The sequence below is a fragment of the Hirundo rustica genome, chromosome 3 (assembly GCF_015227805.2).
Source record: "Hirundo rustica isolate bHirRus1 chromosome 3, bHirRus1.pri.v3, whole genome shotgun sequence".
NCBI classification, from domain to species: domain Eukaryota; kingdom Metazoa; phylum Chordata; class Aves; order Passeriformes; family Hirundinidae; genus Hirundo; species Hirundo rustica.
The window spans coordinates 66,983,379-66,997,412 of NC_053452.1; the positions used below are offsets into that span (position 1 = coordinate 66,983,379).

General features: G+C 38.1%; 1 protein-coding gene across 1 annotated transcript in view; it reads right to left on the bottom strand.

Annotated features, from left to right (window-relative positions):
* Positions 1 to 202: 202 nt before the first annotated feature.
* Positions 203 to 14,034, bottom strand: part of RFX6 (regulatory factor X6) — a 32,630-nt gene continuing 18,798 nt past the window's right edge. The window contains 12 exon segments of the mRNA XM_040058144.1: positions 203 to 369; positions 1,113 to 1,331; positions 2,288 to 2,797; positions 3,301 to 3,504; positions 4,714 to 4,836; positions 5,913 to 6,030; positions 8,134 to 8,243; positions 9,472 to 9,616; positions 10,762 to 10,923; positions 11,335 to 11,388; positions 13,405 to 13,518; positions 13,612 to 13,701. Of these exon segments, the coding sequence (XP_039914078.1) occupies positions 203 to 369; positions 1,113 to 1,331; positions 2,288 to 2,797; positions 3,301 to 3,504; positions 4,714 to 4,836; positions 5,913 to 6,030; positions 8,134 to 8,243; positions 9,472 to 9,616; positions 10,762 to 10,923; positions 11,335 to 11,388; positions 13,405 to 13,518; positions 13,612 to 13,701 (2,016 nt within the window).

Consider the following 14,034-nt stretch of genomic DNA (forward strand, 5'->3'; position numbering starts at 1 on the left):
GCTGTAATGGTGAAAACAATCCTGAGAGATTCAAAATACAGCTATTTTTTGTGTGTGGAGGGCTGATAACAATGCTAAAATATCTCCTTTAACACCTATATGTAATACTTTTATCTTCCACCAACTTGGAAGGGGATTATCATCATAGCCTTAATGTCTGGGGTTGGAAAGTAAGCTTAGGGCACAGACATGTCTCTCCCAGTTAGGTTCCTCCAGCAGCTGCTCCCATGAAGACAGTGTTGATTGGTGGTAAAGATGGCACCATATCTCTGCTTGGTGGGGCATGGACCTCCAGATTTTCCTGGGAAGGGAACTGACTAGATGCTCCATACATACACTGTGAAGAAGATGCGGTTTGCAAATTTGAAGCTGTGGGGAAAAAAGGTTACCATCACTGCAAGTTTTCAATTTACTGAATTTAACAGAAATCACAATCCAGTTTCATTTGATGGAAACTCCTATCTAGCAAGCACATCATCTGAAGGACAGAAGTGTCTGATCTTCTATGCAAGACTAAAAGGTAAGCAGTAGGAAGATGTAATCTTGCGTAGAAATAAAGTGCCCTAGTTTGTATCTTCCATGCAACCCTTTTTGGAATGTGAGACCAAACTCAGTTGCTATTTGTTCAAGGCATATATCAAAACAAACCCTTTGGGATTGAGTATTTCTGCCTAAAATTCACTGTTAGTGGGAGCTTTGCCTAATACACACAGTTGTTGAAGCATAAGATGGGGGACCAGAGCACAGGAAGTATACTGAGACACCCCTGACCCAGGATTAATTTGATCTTTTTGACAGTGAGGATCTCCAAGAGACCCTAGAAAAGCTTAGTCTATTATTAGTTTATTTAACAATTAGAAAGTGCTTCTTAATACATATTTTTATGCAACTCAGTCCAACCATCCCACTCCTCATGGACAATGGATCACAGACGTCTTTATGGAAGCAAATTTCTTAAGGAAAACACATCTTATGATACATCCTAAGCACCAAGCTGTTTAATCTCTATGTTACATTTCACGTATTGTGCATACGAGCTACAATTTAATACTCATCACTTGTTAGGATGCTAAAAAGTTCATAACTGCTCCTCAGTTGTTGGCTGTACTTACCCATAGGGGTCCGGCAGACAATTGAAGGTGAGGACTCTGTGTAGTATGAGCCTGCTTGTTTTCTTCTGCCGTCATCCAAGATATTCAGTGGATCATGTATATCACTGTAGGATGGCAGTGACCGGATGCTGCTGACACTACTGATTACAGAAACATGTTGGTCCACCATTGTTCCAAGTCTGTGAGAATCTGAATAATTTATGCTGTTTCCATAATATCCTAATTGAAAGAAAGAAAGAAAGAAAAGAAAAAAAAAAAAAGAATGAAACTCCTGTGTAGTGTATGAGCCTGTGATAACCTTGGAAGAACAGTACTTGTAACTGGATGAAGCCCTCCATAGTAAGATTATTTATGTACACACACAGACTAGGACAATAAGCAGCATATAGAAGGACTGACCCAAACAAGAAGTGGTAACAAGGAAACAAAAAGATGGTACGGGTTCTGTCATGCCTTCAGTACAGAAAATTGCTCATTCCTTCTAAGTACAGAATCAAACATAGCCTGCAATTGGTAGCCTTAAGAGACACCATGAGGAGTCCTGTCCACAGTTCAGTGCTTCCTTCTGAAGCTTACAACCAAGGAAAGAAAATCTGGAGGGTAATATGCAGGGTATTCACTGCATAGACAAATCCATATAAAAGTAACATTTCCAGTCTGTCTGCCCTCCAGAAGAGGGAGGTGTTTTGCTGACTATACTTCTGAAGGAGTAATATTACATTTAAAGTATGAGAGAGACAAAGTCCCAAACGACTGCTAATGCGTATTTTTATACTTCTTTTCACCCTGTGACTAGAATGGTCCATTATGCTGATCCTGGAGGTAAGCTATCTTACAACTGCTCTGCTTCATAGCAAGTGTTTTGGGGGCTTTTCAAGAGATTGTTATACCACAAGGTCAGTCTGGTTTTGCTTCCTCTGTGAAAGATATGGTGATGATACCAAAGGAAGATTAACATAGGGCAGCAGATGCATTTGAGGTCAACTGAGGATTCACCAGAGGAAAATAAACCCTTAAGTAGCTTATTAAGCCACTTTACAACCTCTGTATGTTATCGGAGAAGTGGAAAACAGGAATGCATAAATAAAAGCTGAAATACATCTTCTGCAGAGAAAGGGCATTTTACTCCAGCAATGAAAGAGAAACAAAAGGAAGAAGAAAATATGCATTAATACCATTGGAAGCATTAGCAGGATAAGCTGCTCCTGGACATGTAGACACTGAGCTGTTCAAGAAATTGAAACTCCCGGTATTCAGAAACTGCATACTGTGTGTGTCCTGAGACATGCTGGAGGGACCATAGCTGGAAGGGGACCTGGCATTGTAGGGAGACACGGCACAACTGTTGCTGAAGTAGTCTCTGGAGAACTGCTGTTCACTCAAGGCATTGAATCGGCTGGGCTCTGCTCTGTGGTCGTAAACTCCCGAAGTGGAATGGGCCTGTGTCCTGAACATAGCCTGGTAATTTGAATTGCTTCCATAGTAATTCTGATTAGTCTGTGACAAAGTCTGATAAAGCGGTTCTGAGTAGGAAGAGCACTGTGAATGTGTCGATAACATGGGACCTACACTGGGAGGTCTCACAGCCATCGGCCCCTGGTTGATAACACTTCCTCGGCTGACCATGGCTGGTGAAATGGGTGGAGTCATGAGGTGACCAGTGCTTTCAGACAGCTCCATTTGATCTGGAATAAATAAACACTAACTGTGATTAGTGTACTGCTGTTAGGACACAAACCGTCAAATGAAGTGCAGATTACCATTTGAAACCCTTACAAAAGATATGCATTGGCTGGTAATGCACAGCTTTCATTTCATGGTTTCAGGCTATAAAGCTTCCCCCTTTCATTTCCCAGCTTTGAGGTCCCATATTCAGTGGGAATTTCCAATTTCTAAGAATTTACAGTCCTTATGTGCTACAGGTTTACTGTTCATTCTCTCCTCACAGGAACCTCACCTGGCCAAGAGTTCTGAAATAGTTTTACCATTTTTCCAAGAGGAACTATTACTGGCAGGGTAATTACAATTGCTGACTTCTGTAAATCACCGCGGAAGGTGAGCTTGTGAAATGTTTACTAGAAGTCTTCATAAACGCATGTGGCCATCGCTCCTCGTATAGCAGCATGTTACCACAAACTGAAAGACTAACAGGCAAATTGGGGAAGAAGCTGGAAGAGTTGATACAGACCTGTCAGCTGCATACTCTCTCCATCTCCTGTGGTGAAGGGGTTCAGATCAGAAGGTGCACTGCTGGGCTGGCCAGCTGATAAGTAGGTTTGCTCTCCTGGGCACTCATTTTTGACTGAAGTGTCACTGGGCAGAGGAGCAGCTTTGTTGCGATTTGCTAGGAAGCAAGAGCTTGGTGATGCAGTGAAGGTGGCTTTGCTCGCATCTGGAAGGGTAAATGAAAACACTTGTTGGCTGTTATGTATCCTTACTGCACATATATCCTTTTTGTTTCATCTTCCCTGACCACAGATCTACATCACACAGTATCAGCTTTTTACTGAAGCCATCATAGTGAAGGTATGAATCAGATTCATTCCCTTGAAGTAAATGACAACAATGAAGTCAAGTAAAGTGCATTAAGAGTGAATCAGGATTGACATTTCACTCTAAAGAATTAACAATGGCAACTTTAGAATGCTCGAACTCTCTTTTCATATTGATATCTAGAGACAAGCATCTGCTATACTCAAGAGCTCATCAGCTTTTTGCAGACTATTGATGAAGTCAGATGTAATTTTACTTTATGGTTTCAAGTACTTCACCTAAACACATGAGGATAAGGAAACAGTCACACAATCCAAGTTTTTCTCCTGGAGGCTGAATTGAAAGAATTGCAGCATCTACTGCACATTTCCTGCAGCAAAGTTCAGATTTAGAGTAACAACAACCCAAAAGTTAAGGACTGACTGCCAGTGCTAATGCTAATAAATAATTCTGCAAGTTTCTGAAGTTTCACTGGATTTTTAAGGATTAACTTGGACCAGAACTTGATCCTAATCAATCTTCATTCTTTTTACAGCAAAGGAGCTGGAACATACAATTTCAAACTGTCTAACTTTGAAGAAACCTGGTAGATGGAAAATGTTAAGGATACCGTTTTCAAATTATTTTATTTATCTTCCATATTGTAATACTTCAGCCACATGGTAAACAGAGCTTCAAACTTGCGTTCCAACGTTGAAGGGATATTTGCACTTTGGTAACATTTAATAGACTCCTAGTTCAGGTTGTAATTACATATTTAAGCTTTGGGGAAAAATTGGATTAGGAATTCCTGCCGTTTCTGCTACTTATACCTCTTTTCATACTTCAGCTCATGGCCCTTCAGATGTTCCTACAAATCTTTGCTGCATCCAAGGTAATTTCAGTGATCCTTAGTATTGACATTCCAACAAAATGTTCTGAAGTGAACTGTGGCAAGAAGGTGGGAATGAATTGTTGAGCGAATGGTCACAAACTTTTCAGGTGAATTTGACAATGTTGCACATAACCACACCTTCAGGAGAACACCAGTAAACTTGCTTCTGCTCAAACAAATACAACAATTTTGAACCATACCGGACTACATACAAAAGAACCAAACTCTAGTTACCTAAATTCTTCATGTATTTGTCCAGTAGATTCTGGAGTTCTTGTTCTTTGTCATTGTTGAACTGTGTCTCCATGGCAAGCAGGATGTACTCATCTAGCAACATGCGGATCAAATGAAAAGAACCTTTTGGAGGAGAGAGAGAGTAGCTGAGTTATCTTTGTGACCATCTCTCACCACTCCACAAGAAGCCAGTGAAACAAACAAATAATTGTGGACTTTAAATGACCTGGCAAGACCAACAAGGAATAGTGCCTAACTTCTAGCTCTAATCTCTCTTTGCACTGGCCCACCTAGCTCAATTGTTTACTGTCCTGTAGGCTATTTGACCACTAATTACATCAAAGTAAAATACTGATGAAAGTGAGACATGCTTTATACCTGAAGAGAGCACACAGTGGAATTAGATAAGGCTGAAGTCTGCTAGAATGCCTCTGCGCTATTTCTGTTTGCCTTGTGCTAAATAACCAGACAATAACTCGTAAAGTCTTTGACCATATTTCAAGGATATATCACATTAAAAAATGTATGTGTCCCTACAGTCAATTCAAATACCCTCTGAATTTTAGATAACAATATACCTATGGCTATACATACGAAATTACATACTAGAGTTTGTTTCACTTGTTCTGCCATCTTCTCTCTTACATAACATTCTTTCTGAGTGTTCTCAAAAGTGGAAACATTCCTAAAGATGCATGTGTGAGCCTTAATTTTTAAAAGCCACAAACACTATTAAATTAATCATCTGCTGATTCCAGAATTAAGTGTGTGGTGATTGCCAAATTCCTTTTCCTTTTATTAAAACATACTATGCACAACTACTTATATACAACAGCATTTCTTTACAAAACTGATCCACAGATAAAACAAATTTAAATAATTTGCCTCTTATACTGAGAAATGCAGTCACTGCCACATCAGAACAAATCTTCTAGCACTTAAATGTCAAAGCAGTATCAAAACAACAATTCAAAAGAAAAATACCTTTTAAAACCAAACTTGTAACACAGGTCACCAGCAAAATATTGCTAGCATTTACTGTGAAATATTAGTTTGAAAAATATATCACACAATATTTGTGGCTATGATCAGAGAATTTTTAGATTAGGAAGGGTTCCTCAGCACAGGACATGGTAGAAAGCTGGGAAGTGCTTAACATATATGTACAAAATATGAGTCTTTTTATAAAATTCAGGTACCAAAACTTGATGCATTGTTTAGAGTTAGGTTATGCATCACTCGAGCACCAAAAAAGCTCCATTTCAGAAGGAAGTCCTGAGCTCTCTTCTTTAAGGACCTCCCATTTTGCTTGCTTGCCTGAAAGAGAAGAGTAAAATACTGTTAAGTATACTCATTTGCTTTCTGCCAACAGGAGAGAAGAACTGAATAACCCTGAGAGTTCAAGGAGTCCTTGACTCAGGCTAACGTGGCAGAGTGAATCAAGCTGCCTGATTCAAACTATCTCCCTGCTGTGTAACCTAACTTGGTAAAACAGAGCAGCCTTCACTATTTCCAGTGCAATCATAGAATGTTGTCTGTCAATGTCAGATGAAGCAAACTGCTTACTGCTTGGGCCCTGATGGTACAAAAATTACTCTATATTCTAGTATTAAAGGAGCCAAGCTGTTCTATAACTATACAGAGGAAGGAAGGAAGGAAGGAAGGAAGGAAGGAAGGAAGGAAGGAAGGAAGGAAGGAAGGAAGGAAGGAAGGAAGGAAGGAAGGAAGGAAGGAAGGAAGGAAGGAAGGAAGGAAGGAAGGAAGAAGGAAGGACGGAAGGAAGGAAGGTCCCCACCCTCTGACACTGTTATTCCAGAAAAACAGGGAATAGAATTTAGTCTTTGTGTTTTAATTTAATCTGTATAATACTGGTCAGAATTTCAGCATGGTATGTTACTATCATGATGATCAAAGTGATGCTTTTAAAATTGCTCATTTCATAGTCACTTTGCTCTGGTAATGATTTGTTCGTGTGGTAACATATGCCCTGTCACTTTTTCAAACAGTAAGCAGAAATAAGCTGTTGTATGAATTTGACAGTAACCACATTTTAGCATGAACAGAAGGCAGACAGCAGTGGAAGGATTACATGTTCTGTAAATGATTAGCTTCTGCTCAAGTTGACCTAGCTTCATATCAGAACTTGTTAGTACTTCTTCCCTTAAGTTTAGGAAAACAAGGCTAGGAAACACATCTGTTAGCTTTAAAAATATGGCATCACATAGTAGATGCTGAATGGAAAATTGCTTCACCTTATTTGCCTGACTTGCTTATCAGGAATTGTCTTCTCAAATTGTGGAATGAAATTTAGACCATAATCATTTGGTCTAAAAGAAATTGAGATTACTCAGCTTCAATGTGATTTTTCTTTGCCTAGGAAGATTTCTGTATATGTGAGGACTTGCTTTGGCTCTGCTGCCCCGAGTCATCCAAAGCTCCTCACTGTGCTGCTCACATGTCAGCAATTGTTAGGAAACTCAGAGTACTTTAAAAAGAAAGAAATTATCACTGCCTTTATTGAAATTTGGGAAAGTAGATGAGGAAAGGAAAAAGGGCATGCCTATGGTTTTCCTCTTCCGCCAGCCAGTTGATGATAACTGTACCGTCTCATCCTTTTGCATCTATTTATATCAAGATCCTACCTAAAATGATGAATAAGATAAGCATTTTCAGATTAAAAAAAAGTCTGGTGAGAAGACCAGCAGACCATACTTGATGTCCTGACCTATTATCCAACAATATGTAAGATCTTATTCTACAGTAGTAAGAGTCACAAACTGGGTAAATATGTTTTACTTAGCTATAAGTAAAAATCCTTTCTTTTGTTCTGAACTGTAGTTTATTAATCCCTATATAACTACATGCATACAAAATACTTGTGATGAAAATGCAGCTTGGTAATTGGAGGTGGGTAGGGGAATCCCATCAATTACTGTGTTAAGCACCTTACAAAGCTACAAAACTGTATCTTCCATCCTGAAATGTAGAAATCCTTCAGGAGGCTAGCTACTTCTGAATCCACCTGCTGCAGTAACTTATACCACACACAGTACCACCCAAATGCCATGGAAGAGAGAATTGCTTCTCTAAGAAACAACTTCTGCTCACCTTACTCAGAGCAATCCCCCTGTGATTCTGCAGGCACACATAAGGTGGGAGGGTTTCTGTCATGTATAGTTTGTGAAAGTGCTGACTTTAGTGTTTAGCTACAATACTTTGTTTGTCACAAACATAAGACCACTCAGCATGACTAACCTGAACTAATATCACTGGAATCTTTGACACCAAATGACAAACTTTCCTGTCACAGTAAGAGAATAGGAGCAGAGATGAAAATTTCTCATGGAAAATCAGTGGGACTGCATAAGGAGTAAGCAGAGTAGGATTGGTCTGGAGTCAGGCAGAACATTTGAAAGGTACCTTGATAACCCTTTGCTCAACCACAGTATCCAACCATTCAATAAATGATTCCACAGTGGCATTCTTCTTTAGAAGGTCCTTCAGTTCTTGGAACACTGTAATAGAGTCATCTACCATGTAAAAAGGAGAACATATCATAGCACTCTACTCTGAACATGAGAAAAAGCCACTCACCAGCCACATGACAATATTGTAGCATGGAAAGGAAAATCAAAGAATTAGAGCAGTGAAGAAGTAAGTAATTTCCCAGCAAAGCAAGCACACATACATCCATCACACACATGTATTTTAATTACTTAAGCATTACAATGACACAGGTTTAAGACAATGAAGTTTTATAAGAAAATAACAGCAAAACAAGAGTTTTATTTTCCATTCCTTTGTGGATTCAATCTTGAAAACCTTTCTAATACTACATTTACTAGTAAAGCTTTCTCTGTACTGTGGCAGATTTGCAGTGTCTTATGTTTCCTTCATATTTTACAAGTTTCTCACAATAGGATATAAAGTTAATTTCCTCAACTCCCATTTTCAAAAAAGTGTCTGAGTGACCAGTCATTTCTTTTCTTTTTTGATAAACGTGAAAGAAGACAAAAAATAAAATTTAAAAAAACTACACAAAAAGTAGGAAAGGGGCAATTCAAATGAAAACGTAAATAGGATTATGAATCATTAAAGAGAACTAACTTCCATAATCAAAGTAATAACAGTTACAGGATAACACATTGCTATTGCTTTCAGCTCTTGAAACCCGGATCAATATGACTCCTATGACAAACTTCTCTTTTTAATACAGAAAATGGCTATATCTATTTTTCAACATTGTATATGAAAATTAACGACCTCAAAATTTATACCTCACTCTATTCTGTGTATGAAAATAGCTGCTAAACTAAATAGAAAATTACATATATTTTTAAAGCTCAACTTTCAGAAGAAAATATGATTAATTTAAAAAAAAGAGTAAACTAATTCAAAGATCTATTACATTAAGCCATAATGAACTGGAATTTTGGACAAATCTTTCAAGAACTGATCTGTGCAGTATCCCCATATAATTAGGATCAAGTTTCAAAAGAGGTTTGCAACTGACATGTATTCAAATTTTTCAGCATTCATTTAAAGTTAGCAAGCTGGGATGACTTTCCAGCACAAGCTTCTGTTCTTGTAGGATGTGCTAGGGCAATTGGTTTTCTTAACCTACTGAAGTTTATGGTGAACTAGCTTAGAGAATGCGGAGTCTATGAGTGCCCTGACTGTCTCAGTCAGTCCAAGTAGACTGGTGGAATGAAAGAATGAATTACTTTTCATAGTACAAACATATCACCATGGACTTACATTCACTGTAGACTTCCCCATCAGAGTCTGTGCTCCCTGACACTGCAAGGAGGGCCTGAGAACCAATACTATTCAAATCAACTTTTTCAATATCTGACACCATGGAATTCACCACATGCTGATCAAAAAGAGCTGGCCGAGCAATCTGCAAGAGAAAGCAAGGTAAAATGACCACCAACTGACCAATGCCCAGCCAGGTCCCTGAGCTGTAGTCCCCTGCCAAACTTCCTCCCAGTTTTATTGTTGATCTGTGGTATGGAATATCCCTCTGATCAGCTGGGGTCAGCTGTCCCAGCTATGTCCCCTGCCAAGTTTTTGTGCACCTCCAACTTACTTGCTGGCAGTGTGGTATAAGAAGCAGAAAAGACCTTGGTTGTGTGCAAACACTGCTCAGCAGTAACTAAAATAGCCCTGAATTATCAGTACAAATACAGTACAAATCCAAAATATAAACCCATATTATGATGAACAAAATTAACTCTATCCCAGTCAAACTAGTACAGGCCCACACCTGGGGATCACCCAAAAAACTGCTCAGAGAAGAATCTTATTATGTTTAATTTTATTGTCATGGCTGGGTTTATCACAGAACAGATGAGATAATTTCCCTTTCATTAGACTCCTGATGCTCTTCTACTGTGCCTTCCTATAAGATTATCTTCACAAGATCACCCATATGCTGGTTTTTGTATCAATGAAAGAGAAAACCAAGTCAAGATGAATCTGTGGTGTGCCTACAGTTATTCACGAGGACTACCACCTCAAAGCCCAATATGTTAGCATGGAAGGAAGTTCCTCAAAAAGCATTGTATCCTTTTGGATAATCTACAAAACAATCACACAGAGGCGACTCCTAATTGCAGATACCTATATCCTGGCAACATAGCCTTGGAGTCTCCAACTACCTCCCATTTTTTCTTTTCACTCTAAACTCAAATAGAAATAGAACAACATGGACAAGGCAGCAAATCTTTGCTAGAAAAGAAGAATCATCTGGCATTTTCCAATTTGGTATTAAACAAAATACACATATATTCCACTCGATTATTTCATTGAAAATAGTTCCTATGATGGCAGTTCATTATAACCATGATCTTTGCTCTCTTTTCTGGTACAAAAATTTCAAGTTACGGTCAAATCTCTTTATGGTCACTTTCTAATTTTGTGGCTAAAACAGCAAGATTTAAGTCTTCCACAGCTGAAGGTGAACCTTGAAAAAATAATGCATTGTATCTCTTTGCCAGAAAGGTACACTGACACATTTTTGAATGCATCATCTATTCTGTTTACCTGTGCTAGGTGTAGGAATGATGTCTGTCGTTTCAGGGAGGAAACAAATCTTCGTGCAATAGGCAATTTCTTATCTATCAGGCTTTCCGGTAGATTTTCCAAAGAGGAAGCAACCCACTGTTCCCAGTTTTTTGCGAAACTTCTTATATCTTGCCAGTAAAACTATAAGGGAAACAAAAAGTGATTTAGAGAATCACCAATAAAAATCGTCTGGCATTAGTTTAAATTAGTTTAAATAACTGCATTTCAATCTTTGGCCAACAGACTTTTAATTCCTTCTCAAGTATTACCAAAAGAAACAGGAAATGACCAATCACGGATCTATACATTGACTACATATAGATACATACGTCCTCTGGGAAAAATTAAGTGTCTGGAACACTAAAATGCCATTTAATATTTTAAGGCTGTTCTATATCTTCCCTCAGAGTTGACACTATTTTGCCCTACATATGCTACTGTTCTAAAAATGAGCATAAATATTGTGAGAAAATTTCTCTAGAATATAGAATTACTGGTATTTATCTGGAACATGCCTAAAAATTAGAATGTACCATGATTATTTTCAAATACCTACCTTTCTGGCATTTCTTGCATTGTTGCAGGGATGAGTACATCTGTAAGAACCTTCAAAAAGTTAACAGAAAATGACATCATACTTCCACTGGCCATTCATTCATTCATTCATGTCTGTCTTGTCTACTTAGATTGCAAAGTGATAAGTACAGAAAATTTACACAGAATAAGTCATTCAACTTCTTGTTCAGATATTTATAGGAATATATGAGACATTGATATACTCAGATAGCACCCATTGTAATCTTATTGTATATCTTCACAGCAATAAAATGAGAACAAAACTGAACAAGAGATGCTATCCCCCACGTCTTAGAGTACAGAAATTAGTAGAAGTGAGATGCATAAACACTTTGTCTTTTCTAGCATCACCAAGTCCCTGTAAAGCAGATGCTCAAGCATCTCCCAAGTCCTTGAATGCTGTTGATTCTTCTTTCTACCAAATTGGATATGGAACTGCAGGCATTCAGAGTTTAACCATAGAGTTCTCTGTAGTTAAGTGTGGTGTGGAACAGTTTTGGCAAAAAACTGTGCCATCTGGCATGCCACCTAGGGAATGTTATTTTGGAGGACAAAATTGTTAGAGCACGTTCCAGAAATCTCCTTTCTCTGCTAATGTAAAGAGTTTGATAACAATCCAATGCAATTCCTTCTCCCTTCTGTCAGCTGTGATGTCAAGAATACCTAACATGATTATAGATAAGAAATAGCAAGAGACAAAGAAGTGGCACAACAGCAAATTCATGAACTTTTGAGAAATTCAATGTTATTCAATTTATAATTTAATGCTCCTCTAGTATTTCTTCTTCTGTCACATTAAATCCACCATAAATAAAGTTAATATTGAATCTATTGAGACAACCCATTTAGAGCTGGAAAAACCTCATAAACTCAAGGTACATTATAACCTCTGCAAGTAAATGACCCATCTCCTGGGCAGTAATTTGATTCTTGATGCTAATTATCTTTGCTTTACTATGCTAACTAAAACACTTCTTACTTTACAGCTTTACATCTTTCTAAGAAATATGTATTTTCTTGTTTTCTGGATTTCCCCCCATATTTTTGTACAGTAAAGAAAGACAGATTACAAAAGTGAGTAAGATTACAGAGCTAAAAAAACTTCAAGTCTTTTGCTTTGACTGGTTGGTGTTTACTATTAAGCCAATAGTTATTTCTTCTTTTCAATACACTATGTGAAATCTGTTAGAGAGACACTTATATGAGAATACTTTTCTATTTCTATGGCATGTCCTATCAGAGAAACTTAAAGTACTTTGCAACTACTAAATAATCATCTAATTTATTTTCCAAATGAAAAACTCAGGAAACTTTGGTGGCATTATTTTGTTTTCTTCCTCCAGCACTCTGTAACTTATCCCTGACCTTGCAATACTCCTAAGGGTCACTTAGTTCCAACTATTTATGTGGTCATGCCATGAGTTAGATCAAAGAATTCATATGGTACAAAAGCTCCGCAAAACAAGTATACGTTAATATTTTTTTTTTAGATCCAGACCAGTTTAGAGTGTAGCACTTTTGCTGGTACATCTAGCAGCACGGGAACAGAAATGAAAGGCAGCTGGCAGGAAGAGCAAGAATTTCTTAACCCAGTATTGTTCCAGCTTGGTAACATGAAACCATGGCCTGACATAACCTGTGAGCAGCAGACTGGCGTGTGGAATCACCTTTCCGGTGTGTCACAGACTCTCTTTTCTGGCAGAAATTATAATAATCTTTTCAGTGAAAACAAGGCTTCAGTTTTCATCCAGGATTACCTTAGTCAGCCTTGTCAGTGAGCACATGAGCATTTCTTTTAGCTACATTCAAGCAAGTAGGTCAGGGTTTCACTGTTAGTGTGCTGCCTGTGGTGACACATCAGGTGCTCAGCTGAGCTGAGACTGGAGTTCAGCTCTTACAGGTGCCCATTTTGTTCCTTGATTTCAATTATTTCCTTGCTGATTTACAGAAGAAAGCAGTCATGGCATCCTGTGATTCTATCCTTTTACAGATGCAGAAAGCTGTACTGTGGGTGAGATTATTCAAGCAGCTAAACACTTAACTTACCTTATACAGTATTGAGTCACAGACACAGAAAATGTCAATGATGATAGGATTTTCAAGCAGAGGAAGAAGGTGGTCAGGCATTCCTTGCCAAAAATGTAATAGGAAATGCTGGATCTAAAGGAATAGGAACCAGATTCATAGACATAAATCATGCTTTCTTGCCTCCACAGGCATATGTACCAAGTGTGTGAGTTCAAACAACCTTACCTCTTCAAAGTTCCCATTAATTGCATTGTCAAGGACACACTGACAGTGTGTTTTGTACATCATGATAAGAGTATCTACCTGTTTTGGAAGACAGAAATATTAAACAGAGTTTCTTAACTCTTTCCTTTACTGCTATGGTATCTATGTTTCTGTTTTGTGTAGGTAGCATTTAAACACATAATATAAACTGTACTGCAATGCATATTTACAAATAGGTAGCCTGTATATCCAGAAGTGATGAGGATGTCACTCATCTCTAGTTTTATCAACAGCTTTATGTCATTATTATTAAATCATTATTTAAGTCAAGCACTGATGCTGTGGTCAGACATGTAGCATCTTAACCAGTGTATACACTGGGAAAATGTGGATAATAAAGTAAGGCAATAGCTAGATTAGTCAGTCAGATGGTAAAGTAAATGC